The following is a 23,518-nucleotide window of genomic DNA, read 5'->3' on the forward strand; positions in this document are numbered from 1 at the left end:
GGGAAGACTTGGGAGAAAGGAGACGAGCCGCTCGACTAAGTGGTACTGTTATTATGGGCAAATTTGGGCGTGTTAGTTTTTCCACTATCAATATGCATACACTCTACTCCAGTGTTTATATCGAATGCGATCAATCATCTTCCGTATCGATGCCTCGCTACATGCATAAGCGAGTTCTCCCCGACATTCAAAGGTGTGGTCAACGTCGATTAATAATGCCCCACAACTCCGACTGGTGTAAACACTGGGAGAACATGTTTTTGCAATAAATGCACTGATAGCAGTTGTTAACTCCTTAGAAATAATGGCTGAAGTAAACAATTGCTTAATGTTAATACTAGGTACTGAAACAAAATAAGAATATGAAACCTGTCCTTTGCAAGATACAGTGGTGTGCATAAGTAATTTCAGAGGGTAGGTTATGTACTTTCGTGTCCGGTTAAATTTCAGAAAGGCTGTTCTCATGTAAATTTATAGTGAAAAGGTTACCATTACTCTACAGGGATCTTGAAATACATTTTCATAATATGTGCACGGTAAACCGAGGTTAGGTGACGCCGTTTGAATTAAGAAAATGGAAACGTTTGCCTCAAGCCTGTGGAGTGATGCTATTACAATTTTTAAGAATGAAACTAAATATGCATGTTCAGACTATTGGAATTAGAAAATACTATGCTAATAAGCAAGCCGCTGTTTGGAAAACATCCGCAAATTTTTCTTAACAAACTGATTGCTGTTTCATATTGATTTTAATGTGTTTTTGTGCGAGTTTGTTACCTTTTCAACTTTTATGGAACATTGAGCGTAACCCTGCAATAACATCCTTAAACCAAAGTAGTTTTGGATTCACTGACAAAAAGCTACTGTCAAAAGGAAGGGTTAACTATGGGCTCACCATTATCAGGAATGGCAGCGAATATATTCCTAAATAATGAAAACAACTTCTTAATCAACTAAGAAATGTAGAGGGAGACCAAGTGGTGTGCAACTACAAGTAAAAGAAGCTACAGAGCTGGTTACAAATAGAGAATTATGGAAGCACTTAGTTAATTCACAGAGGCTTGCAGACTGAATGCTAAAAGGCGTAACAGTGTACAATGAACAATGTACAATGAACAGTGTACAATGTTTGAGATAGCAACCGCATCTCCCTGTGTAAGTGGTGAGGATCATCAACCATAGGCTTCAGCAATTATTCAGTTGGGTTCTGCAAAAAGCACAGGTCTGTTAATCTGATGATAGTGCAAAGGAACAAATTTTTTAGGCTGTACCCACACAAACATGCATGCATGCATTAATTATTTATTTAATTAAATTTATTTATTTATTTTCAAATAACAATCTGAGTCAAAGCTACTTATGGTGCTATACAGGTCTCTTGCTTAGATAGCAGGGGCAATTTAACACAAGAGTAATCTTCAGAAAAAACAGTACAAAGTATAGTGTATAACGTAGATATCTCCACTGTGTAAATAATGTGTGATGGTGTAATTTATGTTAATACAGGCAAAGATTTCTGAAAAAGATGTGCTTTCTATTGAAACTTCAATTTAAGGTAAACCCCATTTAAGATTTTTAAAATCAGGTCCCTGCAAAAAACGCTAAATAGGGGTTCTACTGTATACAGCAAATCTAAAAATAATAAATATCACACAAATCCTAATCCAGTCACAAATCTACTTACCTTGGGTTTTCATCCTTATCAGTAGCTGTGACACTGGCCACAGGAGTCCCAATGGAGTCATCTTCAGAGACAACAGCTTCATAAATCTTTGGTTCAAACACAGGATCATTATCATTAACATCTTGCACAGTTATCACAACATTTGCTGTAGCACTCTTTGAAGGACTACCACCATCCCGGGCAATTACCTGAACAAAGTTAATACACCATTAAATAATCACAATTTACTCATATGCAAGGAAACATATACGGTAATATTCTTGAAACATATATATATATAAATTTATTTATTTATTTTATTTATTTGGGAAACCAAAACAGCAAGAAGCCGAATTACAGAGTTCCGCAATGAAAAACATATTTACAATGGAGTAGCACAAGGCAAACATACAAAATAAATGGAAGAACAATGAAGGAAAAAAATCTAACGATAAAAATAGAGGAAAAAATTAAAAACTAACAAAATAACTGTAGACACACAACAAATAACAACAAAACATAAAGGCTAAAGAAACAACGAGAAAAATTGAAAATTGAACGTAAAACGAAGAGAAGAACTTATAACTAGGCACAGTAAGATAAATACATATACAACACTTAAGTAACGGTATAGTACAGTAAAAAATAAATAAATAAATAAATAAATAAATAAATAAATAAATAAATAAATAAATAAATAAATAAATAAATAAATAAATAGATATTATATTATGTACAAAAGAGAGGACAGCAATGAGAAGAGAAAAAAGGAATATGAAGAAAATGAACTAGGTTAAGTTGAGGAATCGATTAAAGGAGGCATACGAAGAAAAAACGTCCAAGTTCCTGTCAGAAGATAAAGAGTTAAGGAGGGTTGGTATGCGGATAAATAAACTTCTTTGAACGAGAGAGAGCCGGGAATACGGAATATGAAGGGGCGGATTAATCCTGGTTTTGCGAGTTGGAACATGTAAGGAAAAGACGGATGCAGGTTCAGGAGAATGAAATAAACCGTTAACAGCGTTATATAGGAATCTAAGGTCGGTTTAACTTGTGTACATTGCTCAGAATTGAAAAGGAATGATATTTTTGTATCAGTTATGACCACTGTTAAGAAGGAAATTTAATTTTTACATTTCCGTCATGTCTTGCCTGTCTGTACGTACATACATCACGAGAATATGGCTGAACAGGATTTAATGAAAACTGATATGTAAAGTCGGGGAATAAGGCACTACAAGTCTAGGCTATAAGTACAGTAATTTTATTAGATGGGTAAAATGGTAGTTGACGGAAACACTTAAAATTTAATTTTCAAATATCTACTTAATTAGTGGTCCTATTATTTATGTCTTATACAGTTTTAACGCACCAGCTATGATAACAGAGATATTCATGTATTTAGACTGATTGCTTGGTCTACTGAGTATTACTAACATGGAAATACTGTTCAACAGTGTTAACTGGCGATGGTTGTGGTTTTTAACGTGATTGTCTTAAGGTGAAAAACCACGTGGTCATCAAGTCATATCAAGATAAAAATTGTGAAGATGTCTATCAAAGGAGAAAAAAAAAATGAGAAGGAACAATCGCTCGAAGAATAAGATAAGATGGAGTCATGAAAAGAGGAAGGAGGACTCCTTTTTACATCGGTTGCCCTAATATCACAGAGTCAGAAGGAAACTAACTGTGAAAACTACAATATTGAAAGCCCATAAAATAGATCAACAATAACATTACAATGACTATTGTTTGTTGTGATGGGCCTTATCTCTTCTGTTCCCACTCATCTCTGTCAGATGGCAAACTCCTTTGTGCTGCATGAGCTAAGGGAGTTCCCTACCTACCTGAATACTGGTGGGAAGTAGCTGGGGATGCCATTCCTGTGGTTCATAAATGTTCAAATAACTACTGGTACATGACACACTGCTTCATCATTGTACCCCAGCTATTTGATCCTTGTTATGAGGCTCTGGCAAAAATGGGGAGTGTGCACCCTCAACGGAAAATGGCCAAGCAACGTACAGTGCTGTCTGTGGCCAGGTCATTCCAGATCTGGAACTTGGCATTGTTAGAACGCCAGCGCAGTACTGTTCATGAAAAGTAAGAAACTGTACTGTTTTCCATTTCATCAAACATTTCATATGATAGCATTGCTTTTAATCCCAAAATTCTAGCTGGTTAATATTTTATTACCGAGCAAGTTAGGGGCGTGCAGCTATGAGCTTGCATTCGGGAGATAGTATGTTCGAACCCCACTGTTGGCAGCCCTGAAGAAGGTTTTATGTGATTTCCCATTTTTACACCAGGCAAATGCTGGGGCTGTACCTTAATGTGGCTGCTTCCTTCCTAATCCCAGCCCTTTCCTATCCCATTGTCGCCATAAGACCTATCTGTGTCAGTGTGACATAAAGCCAATTTTAATATATATATATATATATATATTGTATTCTGACAAAAATACTGACATCAGTTTAGAATAGTCAGGTAGGATCTTAGCTATAAGTTGTTCAAAAATTTTCAGGAGCCTAATGCATAAAACTCTATTTATCTCTTATGGTTGGTTTTACACAAAAATAGCTCATGGCAATATTTACATTAGAACCTCAATGCATAATTCCTGAGACTGTCGTTTTCCCATCTTAATTGTTCAATTTATTCAGTGCTGAAAATATTCCATATAAACTAATGTTTAATTTCCCCACATCTTTTGTTCCTTGAACTATCGTTTTATCTCAATGATCATCAAAAGCTATTTGTCCTAGGCCACATTTTCCTGCATTAATAGTTTGTGAGAAGAGTATACGCAAAATATATTTTTTAAGTGACAGCTGAATACTGTAGCATACAACAGTGGCAAGTTATTCACGGATGTACAAGCAAATTTGAGTTGCTAGGCTAAGCAACTGTCGGATGGAGCAAGGATCATGTAGGCTGCAGTACAGTGCACAGGTTATTCATTCGCAACCACACTATAAAACCACACCTACGAGCCTCTAGTGCGGAGGCTTCTGCTTGAAGCGCCAAGGCATCATTGTGCTGTTCCATTTCATTCTGAGTGTTCCTGTGCGGTGTCTTGGTTGTGTGTGGTGATTACAATATTATCTACCGTTCGTAATTATGCTATGGTTTTCTAATTTTTTTCCCTGTGTATTATTGTTATTTATAACATGTCACGCTCCACAGAAAAAGTAAGAACTCTCGAAGAACATTTGAAGAAGAAGTTGAAATGAATCTGAAAAAAAAGTAGATTTAAAGACTTTGATTCCCATAGGGAATTATGATAAGAGTAGATATCGCTAAATGTCTTGAGGTAGCGTCTTCAACTTCATATTTGTCAAGAAGAATGAAATAAGAGAACAAACTGCTAAATAAGGCAGTTCAAGTAAAAAAAGGAAAACCGGGGGAGAAGAACTATATTCGCTGAGCAGGAGAATATCCAGCATCCCTACGGATGGAACCATATTATGACAGAAAGCCAAGAAGTAGTTGCAAGATTAAACATTAAACAATTTAACAAGCGATGTGGACTAATCTTCAAGAAAGTTTCTGGAGAATGTGCTTCTCTGGACATGGAAGGTAAGGAGCTGCGGTTCAAGAGACTGCCATCGTTGCTGCTGGAGAGTATGAGCCATGTGACATATATAAGAATATACTACTGTAATGTCCACCTTAGTCAATACACAATATGTCTTACAGAAACTTTAAGAACTAAGAATTAAAAGGTACATGTTTTGGCCCCTTTGGACCTAATTCAGCCTTAAAATTTTTTATAAAGTTAAAAACAAGCACATGTACACACTAAAAACACAAAATTAAAAGGAGACTGTACAAAAAGTAATTCTTGAAGTTCTATCAGTGATCTTGAAGAGAACATTATGTGGGTAAAGAAGGCTTTGTTTCATATGGAACACAAAGCTTTGACGAAACAAAAAAAATTCATGACTGTTTTTAGTAAAAAAAGTAAGTAATGAAATGACAGTCGAGGTATAAAATTATAACATTAACTTTTTCTGCTTATTACAAAAAACATCAATTTTTTTAAAAGATATGCGGGTATTATTCGCGAAAATACGGTATATATTAAAATTAGCATTCTATAGCATTAATTACTGGTTCTTGAAGAAATAGCAATTACAGTGAAACCTCGTTAGTGCGTTCCTCATTAACACGTTTTCCCACTTACAACGTCGTTAATTCGAAGTCCCGATACTCATTGTATTAAATCTATATAAAAATACCTCACTTATTGCGTCACGAATTTCGGCTATTACCGCTTTGTAGGATCACATTTTTTCTAGCCCTGAAAATTTTATTTGTCATTCCTTGTGAAACAAACGTGATTTCCAACTCGAGCAAGATCCATCGCCACAGTTGCGTGATTATGAAAAAAGGCTTTAAATTCCTGAACTTTATGGGGGGTAAGATGCACGTTCAGGGAACAAGCTATTAGCCTCAGGAATGTTCATTTTGCTTGCCGGTTAGCAGCAAGATTGCTGAATAACACAGTGAGTCTATCTGTGCTTGTATTTCGCAGAAATTTATTTTGTGTTGAGTAATACAGTGAAGTGTAGCGAATATTTGACACATGATCGGTAGCCTATATCTGCATTAGGTACATTTACTAGCGTGGAAAGTGGACTGGCATCCACATATTTTAGCGCAGAGAGGTCGCAAATCTTGAACTGGCATCTTCGAGTTTTAGCTCAATCATTCGAGTTTGTCAAAGTTTTTCAAAAATGGCAGTCAAAGACATTGAGTGTAACCTCCAATTCATTGTCTAAGACTGACCAGAAAATAATTTTTAATAATCCATTGCTCCAAAATAAAAGGCTTCTACTAACATTTGTTTTAGAAACAGCGTGATCTGCTACAATAGTTTGATATTTTTATTGGCCTCTCATCTTTAGAAATGGTGGGTATAGTTTTCACTGCACCCGCGGAAAAACGATCTAAAATATCCTCATGTCGGAAAAAATCGTACCTAGTGTTGCCATATCCCTGTTGAATAGTTTTTATTCGTATATTCGTTTTCTCGCTTAACATGTTCATTTTTGTTGTCCCCTGTGGACATGTCTTAACGAGGTTTTACTGTATTACCTGTCACCTGTTTTGTATAGGAAAGGAACATATGGAAACACAAAACATGTTTGCCCTCATCTCCTATTCCTGTTACTCCCTCTTCCCACACAACCCTATTATGTATTCATTTCTTGCTCCTCTCTCTATATAGGACTTGATGTAACCTGTTTTAATATTTTATTAGGCCTATTTAAGAGATGTAAATGAAATGAATATATTATGCCTATATAAATGAACATATACTGTATAAACCAACCAATATTACAGCATTTTTGTTTTGTTTCATGAGTAAACATTTGTATTACCCTTTGCAACGATATAAGTAAATCATCGATATTTAACTCTCGCATTAACGGTAACCTTAAATATGGATGCATAATTGAGCATTATCAAATCAGAACTGTTATAAATTTCAAGTTACCTTATTGCATAAGATTTGAGGGTGAAATATATCAGTTCAACACTATATATGATCATTAAATAATTTGAATTAAATATGTTTTTATTATTAGCCAAGTGATCTATCCTTATTCTACAAATACAGCCATGCACTGTGTTCATACCGTAAGTAACATAAGTTGTAGAAATATGTCAAATTTTTCTAAGGTATCCTCGAAATCATGGGTATGTACTTGGTTCTATTGAATAACTGGATCATTAAGAGTTACAATAGTGTTGCCAAGAAAAGAAGTTAGAAGTAAATATCACAATGTAAGGAAAAGGTAATTTACAACCACAAATGTTTTGAGTTTTGAATTAAAGAATAACATTCCACAAATTTCAAGAGTTTCTTCCTTCAGTGCTTTCCAGTATAACACCAAATGAACTTTGCTTTTCAATTAATGACAACTCAAATTAATGTAGGCCTTAACTAACAAACGAATAAAATGCTACAAACACTGCTATAAAAAAAAAAAAAAAAAAAAACACTTTTCCCTTTGAGAAATTCAAATGATCATAAATAGGTCTCTCGGTCATGGCCATTTATCAATGGCTGCTAATTTCAGATGGCAACCAGCCATAAGACTGTTGCTAAGTAAGACTGTCTGACCCTCCATCCATAACTTACATCACTTCCTGAACGATTACTATGGTTACACTTATGTCACATTTTGCTGCATCATGTTACTCAAATTTTCGGATGACCCCCAGCCATAAAACATATTTATATCAAAAAGCCTCCATATTGGTGCCTCCCTTCACACTTCCCAAGAAACAACCATCGATCTTTGTCCTCTGTGCATGCACAGATTACGGTTCATCATCTGGAAATTTTCTCCCTCCCCCTTGAAAAACAATTCATCAAGATTTCAAGATTTTACTGTATTTAAAATTTTTGTTCTATGCCTTCTGCTGACACAGTGAAAAAGACAGGAAATACCAGTGGCAGTTATGTGAAAGTTTAAATCAAAGAGCCGGTAACTAACTCTATAGACTGTAAAGACACTTAATATGGAGATCGTTTGAAAGGCTCTGTATATCTGTAAGCATATTTTTAGTATTAACTCGATGCTTAGCTTGCTATTATACCAGAAGGAAGAGTTCAAATCAAGATTGGCAACAATGCATGAAGAAAAAAAATTAGTTAAAAAAGCTGCAAAGGGCTACAGAGAACAAGTATATCACAGCAAGCTGCTGACAGGAAGAGCACTTATGTGGCTCAGAATCTCGGAAACCACTGGCGTAACCAAGGGAGGGCCCAGTGGGGCCAGGCTCCCCCAAAAATGTTTCCTGAAACTAGAGCGAGGATCAGCCATTGTTTTACGTACGATACGAACAACTTAAAACTTATGCCGAAATGACGAATTAACGTAGCGACAAAGAATCTACCAGCAGGGCTCAATACGGCCATTCATAATTCCCCATATTTGTACTGCTTGAATGAAAGGAAGACACTTAGGATGGTGATGCGCGGGGATATTTCACTGTAGAGGCCTCAGTATTGGGAATGTAACTGTGTGTTGACAAATGCCAAAAGATGAGGAAAAGGGCAATTAGCCAGGAATTACTCAGTAGGGGGTCGGAACATGACCACCGAGATAACGGGGTCCACGGCCAAAAACAGTTGAAAGCTTACAACATTGTGTCAGCTTTTGCAGATCGGTTCCAGGAAACTGGGGTTGTACCGTGATTGAAAGATGTGCTGTGTTTAAGTCGCAGCGTTCGGAAGACTGTGACAGGATTGTGAGCTGCACGTTAGTTCCTCATTTTGTGCCATATAAGTAACTTTATTTGAAGACGAACCGTTTTGTCACTAAGGGCAAAATAACGTGCATCCTCGGTAAGTTTTTTTTTTTTAATTCTCACAGTAGCAAGACAGATCGCAGATGCGTGCCTTGGTTCTATAGGTAGATCTATATATTCTGTCAAATGCCCGGGGACTGATTGGAACCTCAAATGGCACCATCAAAAGTGCATGTAGCTATCTTGTAATTAGTGGATGTGATAACTCAGTTCCAATGGTTCTATCTTCTCATCAAGATGGCCGAGGCTTGAATCGCAGTCGATGCATGACATTTTTAAAATGGGAAGTCACGTTCTATTGATTCAGATTCTACTTAAAACACTAGGTCCCGTGCCTTACCTTTCTTTAGTACTTTTGAGTCATAACCGCATCATTTATGATGGTGTATTTTGAGTATCAACCATTCTTCGGGCTTACCTTGTACCTTAAATGGTGAGTGGATGCAGTGGCGTACCCACGAAATAATTTCAGTGGCCAAGTCTAGGCCAGCAGCGTGGATACAATTTTTCCTTGAATAGGGGTTGTGAAGAGATGTTTTATTTTGTATTTAGAATTTGCTTTATGTCGCACCGTAGGTCTTATGGCAACGATGGGAAAGTAAAGGGTTAGGAGTGAGAAGGAAGTGGCCATAGCCTTAATTGTATGTTGTACGTTCAGTCTTCAGCCCTAAGGCTGGTTGGATCCTCAACAGCTCTGCCATCAGTTGTCATTAAGGTGTGAAAATGGAAAACCACGGAAAACCATCTTTAAGGCTGCTGACAGTGGGGTTCGAAGCGGATGCAAGCACACAGCTGTGCGCCCTTAACCGCACGGCCAACTCGCCCGGTGGATATGAAAAGAAAGCCGGTCCTACCGAGTGCGGTGACGGATCTTCTGCAGATATTGATGGTTTTGATTGTTAGCATGTAATTATATCCAACAATTGAAATCATAGCTTCCGTACTCTAAACCGGCTCCATTATTGAAACTGTTCATCAAATTGATAATATCATTCTTCGTTTGTGAGGAAGTAGAATCTTCATTTACCGGTAATTTTTTTTCTTAAAAAAAAAATAACCACTTTGGTACTACACCCCGTGAAGGTGACTACCTGCCAGGTCGTAGATATTTCGATCATGGGAGACTCATGGCCAACTCTATTGCACCCACAAACAAGGCTGTATCTTCCCGATCCCATGCCTTTCTTAACTCTGGCAGTGGCGGGCATCGAATGCAGGATGCCTTAAGTCTAATTCTAAAATAAGGAGACCTAAAAGTAACAAGCCCACCCCACGGTGTAGGGGTAGCTTGCCTGCCTCTTACCCGAGGCCCCGGGTTTGATTCCCGGCCAGGTCAGGGATTTTTACCTGGATCTGAGGACTGGTTCGAGGTACACTCAGCCCACAAGCTTATAATTGAGGAGCTATCTGACGGTGAGATGGCGGCCCCGGTCTAGACAACCTAGAATAACGGCGGAGAGGATTCGTCGTGCTGACCACAGGACACCTCGTAATTTGCAGGACTTCGGGCTGAACAGCGGTCGCTTGGTAGGCGATGGCCCTTCGGGGCTGTTACATCATGGAGTTTGGTTTGGAAAAGTGTACAGAGAAGGAAGCGACACACCTGCAAGGCTCTTTAGCTTCCAGCTAGTTCTTCCATCCGGTCTCGTGCATTTAGGACAGTTGGAAAACGTACGCCTTAATAAATGCTCTTCATAAAACTTACTAACTGAATCTATTTATAACAATAATCACAAACGCCTCTTTTTCATGTGGTTCAGTTGGTTGAGTCGCTGTCCTTCCGAGTCCGAGTTCGCAGGTTCAAATCTCAACTTTGGTCGTGTGGCCCTCAAAGCAGTGTTGAAATGGCAACAGCTACATGTCGTTGGTTTCTGGCACGTTAATAAAAATTATACATACGAATATTAGCGTCATAAAACTAACTTTATACTACTATATTCTGCACCCCACGCTTGCGAAGGAAACAAATTAACAATTTGCTTTACGTCACAACGACACTGATAGGCCTTATGGTGATGGTGGGATAGGAAAGGCGTAGGAGTGGGAAGGAAGCGGCCGTGGCTTTAATTAAGGTACAGCCCCAGCATTTGCCTGGTGTGAAAATGGGAAACCACGGGAAACCATTTTCAGGGCTGCCGACAGAAGGGTTCGAATCCACTGGCTCCCGGATGCAAGCTCACAACTGCGCTGCCCTAACCGCTAGGGAAACTAATAGGACAAGGTAAACACTCCCTAGCATATGTTGTGACATATATTTTTCTTTACCAACTAACAAAATATCTATACCCATACCCCTTACATTCTATATTTATTATTTATTTATTAGTGCTTTTTTTTTACAGTGGCGACGTTAGGGCTCAAGGCCCTCTCGTATACTTAACCACATACTAATCAAAATATTAAATAAAATACTGAGAAACGTAAAACAGTTAAAACTACATAAATGAATAGAATTAAAAATTACTTTAAATAAATTACTAACTAAATTAATATTAAAACTAATATTAAAAAGCGCGGCTCCATGGCTAAATGGTTAGCGAGTTGGCCTTTGGTCACAGGGGTCCTGGGTTCGATTCCCAGCAGGGTCGGGAATTATAACCATCATTGCTTAATTTCGCTGGCACGGGGGCTGGGTGTATGTGTCGTTTTCATCATCATTTCATTCTCATCCCGATGCGCAGGTCGCCTACAGGAGTCAAATAAAAATACCTGCACCTATCGAGCCTAACATGTCCTCGGACACTCCCGGCACTAAAAGCCATACGCCATTTCATTTCAATATTAAAAACTCTTAAAAATGACTAATCCTCAGGCACGCACACATTCACACTTCAACCATTCAGTCAGCTGTCCTCAGCAGCTAGTCTCGGCAGGTGACCTTAAATCTTGATAAAGAGCTAGTTTCTCTGACCTGAGCTAACAGGGAATTCCATAAAGTGGTGCCGATCACCACAAATGATCTATTAATTTTATTTTTGCGGTGCAGTGGAATAGAAAGAAAGGATCTAGAAAGTGTATTTAAGTTGTGAAATGATGATAAAAAGATGAATTTAGAAGAAATATACAGTGGATGACTTTCAGCTAACACTCCTAAGCACCATCGTTAAAGTGTGTAGTTGCCGACGTTTATTAGGCTCCAACCATGAGACAGCTTGATAGTATGGGGCGGTATGAACATCGTACCCGATGTTGTAAATAAATCGCAGGCAGGAATTCAGTGCTCGTTGAAGTTTAAGTGTTTCTTCTCTCGTCATATCAACTAAAACGACGTCACAATAATCAAGAATAGGGAGAATGAGTGTCTGTATATATCCCTCTGCCGTTTAAGAGGGTGAAGCACTCCAAAAGTCTTTTTACGTATTTCTTTCATGTGACCAGAACAATCAAGTGTTTCATTCATAATTAAGCCGAGATTTTGAACCGTTTTACTGTAGGGAATAATGTTACCATTCAAAGGATAGGCGGGATTGCAACATTGTTTGAGCAGCTCAGTAATATTCGTGATCCAATTATGATTGTCTGAGATTTTGTGGAGTTTAGTATAAGAGAATTTCGTTGTGCATACATACTTAGTCATCGGAGGTCATTGTTAATATCTTGTCTCGCAGTGTCGATATGTTATTTCCTGTCACGGATGGTATGTCATTGATATAAATACAGAAAAGTAAGGGCCCTAGAATACTGCCCTGTGGGGTACCACTAAGTTTCATTTTCCATTTAGAGGCCTTGTCGTTTACTGTTACACGCTGTTGATGGTTACTCAAATAATAACTAAAAAACTTAAGCGCAGCCAGGTCGAAATTTAGCAGTTCCATTTACTTTATCATAGTCGGAATTTCTATAGTGTCAAAGGTGCTACTGAAGTCAAGAATGATAAATATAGTGAGCAGTCGTTTATCTATAGAGTTTCTTCTTACCTTCAAAAGTGCTGTCGCGGTACTGTGACCCTTCCTAAATCCAGATTGCAAAGGGTCCAAAGAAGCATTTTTATTTAGGTATTCCTGAACTTGCTCATATACTAAACGTTCAAAGTCTTTAGAAAGCGCAGGGAGTATGGACACAGGATGAATGTCAGAGAGTGATTGTGGGTCTAAACTCTTAGGTACCAGTATAATATTCAATATTGGTTTTTTTCCAGACAATAGGGAAAATTCCGTTTAGTAAACAGTAGTTCAGTATGTTCGTCAGTATAGGCAGGACAGCACCCATAATGTTATGTATAAAAGTAATAAGAATATCATCTACACGCATGGCCTTTGATTTAATTGAGTACAAAGCCTTTTTAACCTGATTTTCTGTGACACTGTGAAATGTGAAGGGTGGATTGACTGGAGGGGAGGGTGGTGATTCAGTGCAGTTAATTGGGGTAGGTTGAATATTTATTCTACTAGAGTAATTGTTCAGTTCGTCAAGTAGAATGTCAGGAGTTGTCTGGCTCTGTTGATGTTTTCCTATTCCCAGAGCTCTAAATTGGTTCCATGCACGATTGGAATTTAAGTTGTTAGCTAAATTCCGGAAATATGCACATTTTTAAAATTTCTGATTAACTGCTTTGTGCGATTTCTTAAGATGTGGTAAGATTTGAAGTCTGTGTCATCTAAGGTTTGTTTATAATATCGAAATAACGAGTCACGGTGGGCCATCATTCTCTTGGTTTCAACATCTAGCCATGGAGAAGAAGGGCGAGAAACCTTTATTCAACGTGTATGTGTGTGTTTCTTTGCCGCATTAATCATATAAAATGTCACTTCTTTATAGCTTATCACATGACCATTATTATAATAAAATTACTGTATTTATATTCTGGCTTGGGGACTGGGTGTTTGTCCCAATATTTTCCTCTTCATATTCAGACAACATACTACACTACCAAGCACCAAAGAAACACGCAACAGTGATTACATCCCTCCATATAGGGTTGGTGTCGGGAAGAGCATCCGGCCGAAAACAGGGCCAAATTCACATGTGCGACACAGATGTGGGAAAAACGGAAGAAAAAGAAGATGATAATGATGATGATTACTATTAGCTTCCGGAATCCACACGAATCCACCACTCTTACTTAGATCCAAGGACACTCATTTCCTTTTTAGGTATTCTATACCACCTAAACTCTGGAAGTTTGGTCACCTATCAAAATAAATGTTCTCCTCCCCCCCAAAACTGAAATGAAGGGTGAACAAAAATGTAATTATGCACATGCTACATGACTATCTCATAAATAACAGGTTCTATAGCTAGTTTAGTATACAAGATTTACCTGAAACTGAAAACGTGACTGCTCTTCACGATCCAGTTCTCTGGTGGTGAATATCGTACCACTGTGTTCATCCACTGTAAAAGGAAAATCACTAGTAGACCCTCCTCCTTCATCCCGTGGTCCGATGGAATAATGAATGACAGCATTTTCTCCTTCATCCTGATCATAAGCTTGTACCTGAAAAATTAAAAAAGAATTCACCAATAACTTCACATAAAGCACTCAAAACATCCATTTTTAGAATTTCATGCTCTCTGATAGTTCTTTAAAGAACTTCGATTGGTTAATTTTTGTAGGAGTGATCCACTTAGTGTAATAAATACTGTGTGCCTGGTGATTGTAGAAACAACCAAGGTTTGCGATTTTTTAAAACTTTAAATCGAGTAGCTCTGTTAAGTAGGTTGCATGCTGTAGGTTACTGATGGTTTCAATTTTGGGTTGGGGAAAATAGGAAATATATTCCATTTTCTGTTTAAATATCTGTAGTGTTATTGGTAGAATACTTTTAAAGAAAGGTTTATACAATCGTATAAGCCTAGGTACTAGACATGGTATATTGTATAGCACTAAGATCCACTGCATCTATCATGAAGGTGATAGTTTCTTTAAATAATATAATATCCTTGTAAATTTTGTTTAGTAAAAGAGTTTATATGGCATTTCATGGACAAGAATTTGCATTATTGGTGAATACTGCTGCTCATCGTATTCAAATATACCACTATTGGCAAATATTAAGTAAAAATTAATCAGCCAATTCATATATTCTGATATTTGTAGTTCAAGTCTCTGGCATAGCCTTGAGAAAAATTATTTTAGACACCTTTCTTTGTACTCTTGATACTTTGGCATTTAAGTGCAATTTTAATTTTTGTTTCATGCAGTAAGAAAACAAATATAATAATTTAAGTATTTAAGTATTTAGTTTTAATTACATTTATACTGTTTCAGTTAACTTGTTGTAATTAGGATACGCTTTGTGCAGTTTAGAATTCTATCCATCTACCTATTCAAGCATTCAGCATTCATTCCTCCCCTGAAGGGAACACCTACTCTCCGGCCAAGAGAGTTGTGGGTGATAAATTTTTTTTTTTTTTGCTTTACGTCACACCGACACAGATATGTCTTATGGCGACGATGGGATAGGTAAGGCCTAGGAATGGGAAGAAAGCGGCCGTGGCCTTAATTTTTTTTTTTGCTAGTGGCTTCACGTCGCACCGACACAGATAGGTCTTATGGCGACGATGGGACAGGGAAGGGCTAGGAGTGGGAAGAAAGTGGCTGTGGCCTTAATTAAGGTACAGCCCCAGCATTTGCCTGGTGTGAAAATGGGAAACCACGGAAAACCATCTTCAGGGCAGCCGATAGTGGGATTCGAACCTGCTATCTCCCGGATGCAAGCTCACAGCCACGCGCCTCTACGCGCACGGCCAACTTGCCCGGTATACCGTATACTGAAATTAAGTAAGAATGTGATACGCCTCAAGATATGGCAGGGTACATGACTGATTTCAGAGGATAGTTTATATTTTCTCGCGTCTAGTTAAATTTTGCAAAGCTATTCCCATGTCAATTTTCAGCGAGGAGGTTATCATTTCTCTACATACGTTTCAAATAGGTTTTCATGATTAATATAGGTTAGGTTAGATGACGCCGTTTGAAGAAGAAAACGGCAATGCTTGCCACAGAAGCCTCTAGAGTGATGCCGTATTTCTCCGAATTCAAGATGACGTTTTTTTCTCAGAACCTCACGTGAAAAATCAAGGGTCGTTTTGCATTCGCAGTCTGACAGTAATGAACACCACTGGCAACTACCGCAGTAACCACGCTGTTTCTTTCCCCCACCACGCGCACAAAACTCGTTGACAATAAACGACCGTCTCTTTACCATACATCGCTAACCGCGGCGACCAGTTGTACAGTGCTGATGTGTAACGTCACTAGATCTCGGGAAATAGTGAAGAGAGAATTACATTCTATTATCCGTACGAAAACGTTTCTCAAGTCTGCAGAATGGCATCAAAACATGCCAGCCTTCAAATTCTTAGAGAGGCCATGGCTACTCATTAGCAGAGTTATAACGTGTCTGCTGTACCTGATGCTTAGTAAAATTAAGTTTTATAGACAGCAGGAATATTTTCATGATGGATGGTAGTATTGTAAAGATACGTGGAACAGGTATTGCTGGCAAATTTTCAACGGGTTCTCGTCGATGTTATGATGCCAATTTTAAGTTAATGACTCTTAAATATTCAGAAATGTATAATAATTGTGCAGCCGCAAGAAAATACAGCATAAGCGTAACTGAAACCAATATTCGGCGTTACTGTGAAGACAAAGATACCTTAAAAATGCATTCAGTGGCTTGCAACAAAGACGCTTTAAAGAAGTCGAAGATGAAATTGTGAGGTATGTGCACAAAAATGCAAGCAAGACGTGCGTGTAGCGGCGGCCAGTTATATCTGACGCTGAGAGTGAATGTAACAGTTTTATAGTACGCAAGAATATTTTCCTGATGGATCGTCGAATTGTAGAGACGCGTGTAATGTGTATCGCCGGCAAACTTTCTAAGTTCCCTTCGATATAGTGATGCCAATTTTAAGTCAATGGTTATTAAACCCGCTGAAATAAAGCATAATTGTACAGCCGCTAAAAAAAAAAAAAAAAGAGGCATAACTAAAGCCAATGTTCGGTGTCTACAAATAGTCTAAAAATGCGTACTGTATAAGAAAGACATTCATATGATTAAACAAAGCACTTTTTAAGCCTGATTAATTTTTTTGAAGGAAAAGTGGGGGTCGTCTTGGATTTGGAGAAATATGGTAATATATATTTTTTCAGAATGAAATAAAACACACACTTTCACGTAGTAACGGATTTCGAAAAACAACAAACTAGTAAGCTGTAATGTGGATATTATCCACGAAAACGTAAGTTTTGAACAAACTGATTGCCATTTCATACTGATTTTAATGTGTATGGGAGTATTCCCGACATTTACAAAAAAATCGGATATAACGACAATCCGTTATAGCGAGTAAATTTTTCGCCGCCGTGAATTCTCGCTATAACGGACTTCTACTGTAGTTAGAGAAGTGAAGAGATACAAATATTATTCAATTATTGTGGATTCCTCATCTGACATCACACACAATGACCAATTAAGCTTTATTCTGAGATATGTGAATAAAGAGGGGTCTTCAAAACAACGTCCTTTTTGAAGTTCACAAAAAATCCTGGACGTACTGGGAAAGAATGGACTAATGCTGTAATTACTTTTTTCTCATCCCACGGTCTGGACATAAGCAATTATATAGGCCAAATCTACGGCAATGCCACCCATATGTCTGGCATATATTCCAGCCTGCAAGCAAGAATCAAAGGGATCACTTCATTAGCATTCTTCATACCATGTTTAGCCCACTCTCTTAATTTAGTGGGATCAAATGCTGCAACCTGTTGCAGATTGGCTACCATATATTCTTTTTTGCATTACTGCAAAAACTGTATACAGTATTTACTCGCGTATTAGACCCCTTCCCATCCCCTCCCCCCGGCCCATTTTTACAGCAAAAAAAAAGTAAAAGGAGGGGTGTCCAATATACAATAACCTCAAAGCTTGTGCAGTGAAAAATGAATGTATTAGAGTTATACTGGCTACTTTCGTTGGAAGGCAGTATTTCTAAATGTAAAAGGACAATAAATGGTGAACACGACTTTTAGGCCTACATATAAAGTAAATATAGTCGGTTTTAGTTACTCATATCACATCATTTGTTTTATCTTATTAATTCCTCTGATGAGGTTGATGTCAAGGAGGGGCATACGGTCATAAAAATTAGCTACGAAGATTCATATCTCTTCATAAACGACCCCATAGAGAAAAGGGATAAAGGTATCATATTATGCAATATTAATACAAAATAACTTAATGGCTAGACGTTTATCTCTGTCAGCTGAGCAGTAGGACTACCACAAAATAAGCCTGAGTAAACCTGATCACTGCTTCCATTTGAATTATCGTCTTGTGCGCCAACTTCCCTGCTACCGGCGTGTTGTCATTCCAAATGACGACATCTTCATTACCATCTCGTCAGCCATGCACTGCAATCGACTGTATTCAAGGTCCCGTCTTTTTGAACCTTTTGAAAAAACTTTCCTTTCCGACTATAAGTCCAAACTGTGAAAATTTATTCCCAAATGGTTTCTGGAGACAGTATCTGTGATATTCCCAGTTGATGTAAGTGTTGCAGAAGCCACTCCTTCTGAATAAGGCCGATAGTGCCAAAAGTTCCACAACAGAAAGAATAAAAATAAACACAGGAAAGTTTGCCCCATTTATGAATATCTACAGGTGTGGCGGTAATGCGTTTTAATATTGTAATGTTTAATTTCGTACATTCGTTGTTTCCATTTTTTTATTAACCGTAGTACAGTTTGTTTGGTGTCTTCAAAATTTGTTAAAAGTAAGTGGGGACAAAAAATCAATATTATTATTATTATTATTTGTTAGGTAAGTTGGTGAGTAAAACATTTGTTATGCTCGGATAGTTTTTATCATGTTTTAAACTTATTTCTCTAAAAACAATACTTATATTGGCCCAAGTTACGAGATATTAAATGATCACTTTGTTAATGATCTCCCCTGCTACGTAGGCAAGTCAATAAGTATCTGCAATTTTGCTCTAATTGTCTTTAGGTTGGCCCTATGACGTTGTGTGCTCACCAGCCGCTAGATGGCACTGTTGTCTACGTCTGTGGTAGGTTTCAGCGTTATCAAATCAGTGTAGTTTGTGTTGTTGCAACGTAAAGATGCCCATGCTGCCCTCTGTTTACACTAAGGAAGAACAGCGTTCCGCAATCCATTTTTTGTGGTTTGCGGGTGTACCTGGAGCAGAGATTCATAGAAGACTTTAAGCACAATACGGGGACTATGTTTTGCCACAGCAAAGTGTTTACCAGTAGATTGAACAGTTCAAAACGGGTACACGAGTGTGAAGGATGAGGAAAGATCCGGGCGTCCATCTGCAGCCATAAGTGATGCCAATATTGAACAAGTGCGTGATATGATCCTGAATAACAGAAAAGTGACTGATGATGATGTGGCAAACCGTATGAATATTAGCCATGGTTCTGCATATGAAATCATCCATAACTGGCTTAACTTTCACAAAGTCTGTTCCAGATGGGTTCCAAAACAACTCAATGAAGAGCAGAAGCGCAATCGTGTAAGAATCTGTCAGCACCTACTGGACCGTCATGCTAACAAAGGTGAAACGTTTCTGAAATGGATCATCACTGGAGTTGAAACATGGGTTTACAACTTTAAATTCCTCAAGGTATTCAGTAGCTGCATTGTTGTCTGCTGACAGTTTCTTGCCAGTTATCGTAAGCTGGCTAATTCCATGTCTTTTCTTCCGTCAGTCTAAAAAACTGCAACTAGCCGAAAATGATCACCGTCCATAAGCTTGTTCAGTTGAAGCGCCTTTTCTTGTATTAGAGGGCCAGTGATAGGGATTCTTTTCTGTCTTTCTTGAGTAAACCACAAAAGAAAAGCTTCATCTGGGTTTTCATACAAGGACAATGTCGTCGTTTGCCGTTTTTCAAGAGACTTTTCACTCATATGATCTGCTCGATCTTAACACGGTTCTTTTTTCAATCGCTAATGGTTGCTTTGCCGACATCAAATTTGACTGATAATTGAGTAGCACTTTTGCCGCAGTTCAGTCTTTTTAACGCTTCAAGTTTTTCCTTTAATGTACAAGAGTTGTGTTTACGTTTGCTTACCATGATGAGAGACAGCAGGGATTAGGAACAGAATGTAGAACAAACTCAGCACTCACGAAACAAAGCATACACTACTACAGTAGGTACACACAGTCTGGGAGTTTGCGCTAGACACACTGAACTGAGAGTAAGAGAAGGAGTGGGGAGCTTGTATGCTCAGTTTTTCATTCCGACTTTCACCAGGCTGCTCGTGCTAGGTAGACGTCAACAGTGCTTTTAAAAAATTTACAGTACAGTAATTGGTTTTCGAGCCTCAGAATGTAGTTGTAAAATAAATTACAGCATGTTGTACTAATTTCCTACTTTCAATCACATTAATACTTAACACATAAACGCTTAAAGTCAATATGTTGTTGTATTTGTCGAAAATCCACCTAATCCGAACAGGGTTCAGTCCCAATTAGTTAGGATTAGTGGGACTCTACTGTACATCAAATATCCAAAGTTTGTTAACATAAACATAAAAGGTGAATGTGGTTCCAGCTTTAACAGCTTCTCAGCAAATCATTAAGTCTGAGCGTGTGTGGGCAGCTGTGTACTTTCGACTTGCCTTGCAGAGACAAATCCGTACAGGAAAGTTTCACAGAAGTCTGTATGTGTATGGGACCCATATGAGACTGCTGAGCTGACTCTCCAACTGGAGCTGATACACATTTACCACCAAACAGAGGAACGAAAGATTGTCAACAAAGTTGTATGAATGTTATTAAGCATTATTTTTCATTATGCCACAATTGCTTATATTAGGCTGGCAATGTATTGTCAGTATTTGTTTACAACATTAATACTTGGTGATGTATAAGTGTGTTTCATTTCATAACACATGAATGAGACTACCGTATTTCACGGCATAATCGTCGCCACCGCGTAATCGTCGCATCCTTTATTTTCAATACAAAAATCGGACTTTAAACCTTTAATTACATAATCGTCGCACGTCCAAATTTTGTTCACTAATCTGGTTAAAAGGTAAATGGAACTGCAACGTAAGTTGCACATGAATGCGCAATTTAAATACGTGTATGGTTTATGGGCAATTTGGCAACACAGTCACGTTTGCGACATGTTGCACAACGTATAAATAAATAATACCGGTATATAATACGACGCATGGCTTACCGGTAGACTATCGGCAGTTTGACAACGTGGTCGCGAGACAGTGTACTATTTATTCACCACCTACATATTATGCTTACCGGTAGGCTATCGGCAGTTTGACAACGTGGTCGCGAGACAGTGTACTATTTAATCACCACCTACATATTATGAGTTCCCATTTGAAATACGTAAGGCTGTAAGTTATCGCTTATCGGCAACGTCGCCAGGAAATACCGGCTAGGTAGGTTGAATGGACCTCGAACCAGCCCTCAGATACAGGTAAAATTCCCTGACCCGGCCGTGAATTGAACCCGAGGCCTCCGTGTAAGGCTCCATGGGGCCGGCTCCTGTGTTATTGCGCACGAAGTGAAATCCAAGACGATAACGTAGATTTCCACGGAATTATTCAGCCGAATTATTTACGATGTCTCAGTTGTCATCGCTAAACTCTTATCTTACTACTACGTCATAAGTGTCCGGGCATGGGATGAAACCTTTTATCCAAGCAGTCAAGATAATTATTATCCAATGCTATTAAAGTTTTATTTTATAAACTCGTCAGTAATGTAATGTAAAATCATCAATAACTGGGAAGAAATATTAACCTAATTACCGTATGTTTAAAAGAAATTGAAAAAAATGAATGTTTGTTACTGACGTCTCGGAATACAGTCAACTATACAGTAGATCTACACCGCGCTAGCCAGAGCGAGCTTGCGAGCTTTGCGCATGCGCAGTAGTGTGTCGCAACCAACGAGCTAAACTGATAAATTGTTGCATGCTTCCTTGCTGCCTAACAGTATTGGCTGCTCTGGAATGGACAGATCACAGATGCATTTATTTGTTTCAGATTTACGTGATTACTGTAGACATGTGTGCGTGAGAATTTAAGTTTTTAATTTGTGTTTTGGGTGTTGGCAGAAATAATTTGTTTTAATAGTGAACAATTACGGAAAGTCATTTATATCGCAAAACATTAACGTGTGAAGCATTTATAAGCGATTATGGGTAAATATAGAAACTATTTTGCGGGCTTCAAGCTAAGCGTAATTGCCTTCGCTGAACAGCACGGGAACAGAGCTGCAGAAAGAAAATTTTCTGTGAGTGAAAAGTTGGTGCGTGACGGCGGAAAGTAAAAAAAACAAGCTAAAAAGCACAAACCCTTCTAGACGCGCGTTTAGAGGTCCTAAAACAGAGAAGTTTCCTATAATTGACGAAGAAGTGTTTAGGTACGTCAGTGAAATACGTAACAATGGCTGCAGTGTATCATATGAAATGTTACAAATTAAGGGACAGGAGGTAGCGCGCAAACACAACATACCGGTAACTCAGTTTAAGGCGACTCGTGGGTGGATTAAGGGGTTCATGCGACGACACAATCTGTCAGTGCGAAGGAGAACAACACTAAGCCAAAAGTTGCCTGCTGATTACACGGACAAGATTGTAAATTTTCACCGATTTGTCATACGTTTGCGCAAGGAAACTTCGTACTTGCTTTCTCAAATCGGTAATGCCGATCAGACTCCAATCTTTTTTGATATGCCTCGCAACAGCACTATTGCGCTAAAAGGATCACGGAGTGTATTAATGAAAACTAGCGGTAGTGAGAAGATGCGATGCACGGCAATGCTAGCCATTACAGCTGACGGGAGAAAGTTGCCGCCTTACATCATTTTCAAGGGGAAAACGATGCCTAAGAATATGCACTAGACGGTTCCGAAGATGACGCAGTGTGGCAGGGAGACGAAGAATCTGATACTGGTATTAACAGAGGTGAGGACGGCGCATCAGATAGCGAAACCTGCGATAGCGACACCGAAGATTTGGAATAAATTGCGTACCGGTAAGTCCGCATTTCACAACAAAGCGATAATTTTTTGCAAGTGTAATATTTTAACTTTAATACTCAAATTAATGACAAATTAATACGTTCATTTTTATTTTCAGGTTGGAAAAACGTTCGCCGAATTGTTGCGAAAAATTATGAATTTTGTTTTAGACTAATTATTTTGATGTATAAACGCGAGTATTACGTGCATCTTAAATTTGTATCAAATACAATTTAGTTATAAATACATTTTTTGAGTAATACAAATACTGGTATTAAATATTCATCGTATAATGGTCGCACCCTACAATTTTTTTCGAAAATTTTGGTATAAAAAGTGCGACGATTATGCCGTGAAATACGGTATTTTTTCCTGAAAATCGAGATCATTTTTAGGCGTCATATACATGGTTTTTTCAGTTGTATAATGAAAATCCACAGCCTGTTTTCAGTCATTCGACTGGGTCATGAATGGAATGAATGAAGCCCCCATCTAGTGGTGAGGATAGGAATCGTGCCAGCTTTCAGCTGTATAATTGTTTATTATTATTATTTA

General features: G+C 38.1%; 1 protein-coding gene across 1 annotated transcript in view; it reads right to left on the minus strand.

Annotated features, from left to right (window-relative positions):
* The window catches only part of stan (Protocadherin-like wing polarity protein stan), a 302,411-nt gene that overhangs the window by 252,885 nt on the left and 26,008 nt on the right, over nucleotides 1-23,518 (minus strand). Inside the window, exons 5-6 of the mRNA XM_067138004.2 lie at nucleotides 14,250-14,426; nucleotides 1,685-1,872 (exon numbers count right to left, since the gene is read on the minus strand). Of these exons, the coding sequence (XP_066994105.2) occupies nucleotides 1,685-1,872; nucleotides 14,250-14,426 (365 nt within the window). The remainder of the gene's footprint in view (nucleotides 1-1,684; nucleotides 1,873-14,249; nucleotides 14,427-23,518) is intronic.

Source organism: Anabrus simplex, chromosome 1 (assembly GCF_040414725.1).
Source record: "Anabrus simplex isolate iqAnaSimp1 chromosome 1, ASM4041472v1, whole genome shotgun sequence".
Lineage (NCBI taxonomy): Eukaryota > Metazoa > Arthropoda > Insecta > Orthoptera > Tettigoniidae > Anabrus > Anabrus simplex.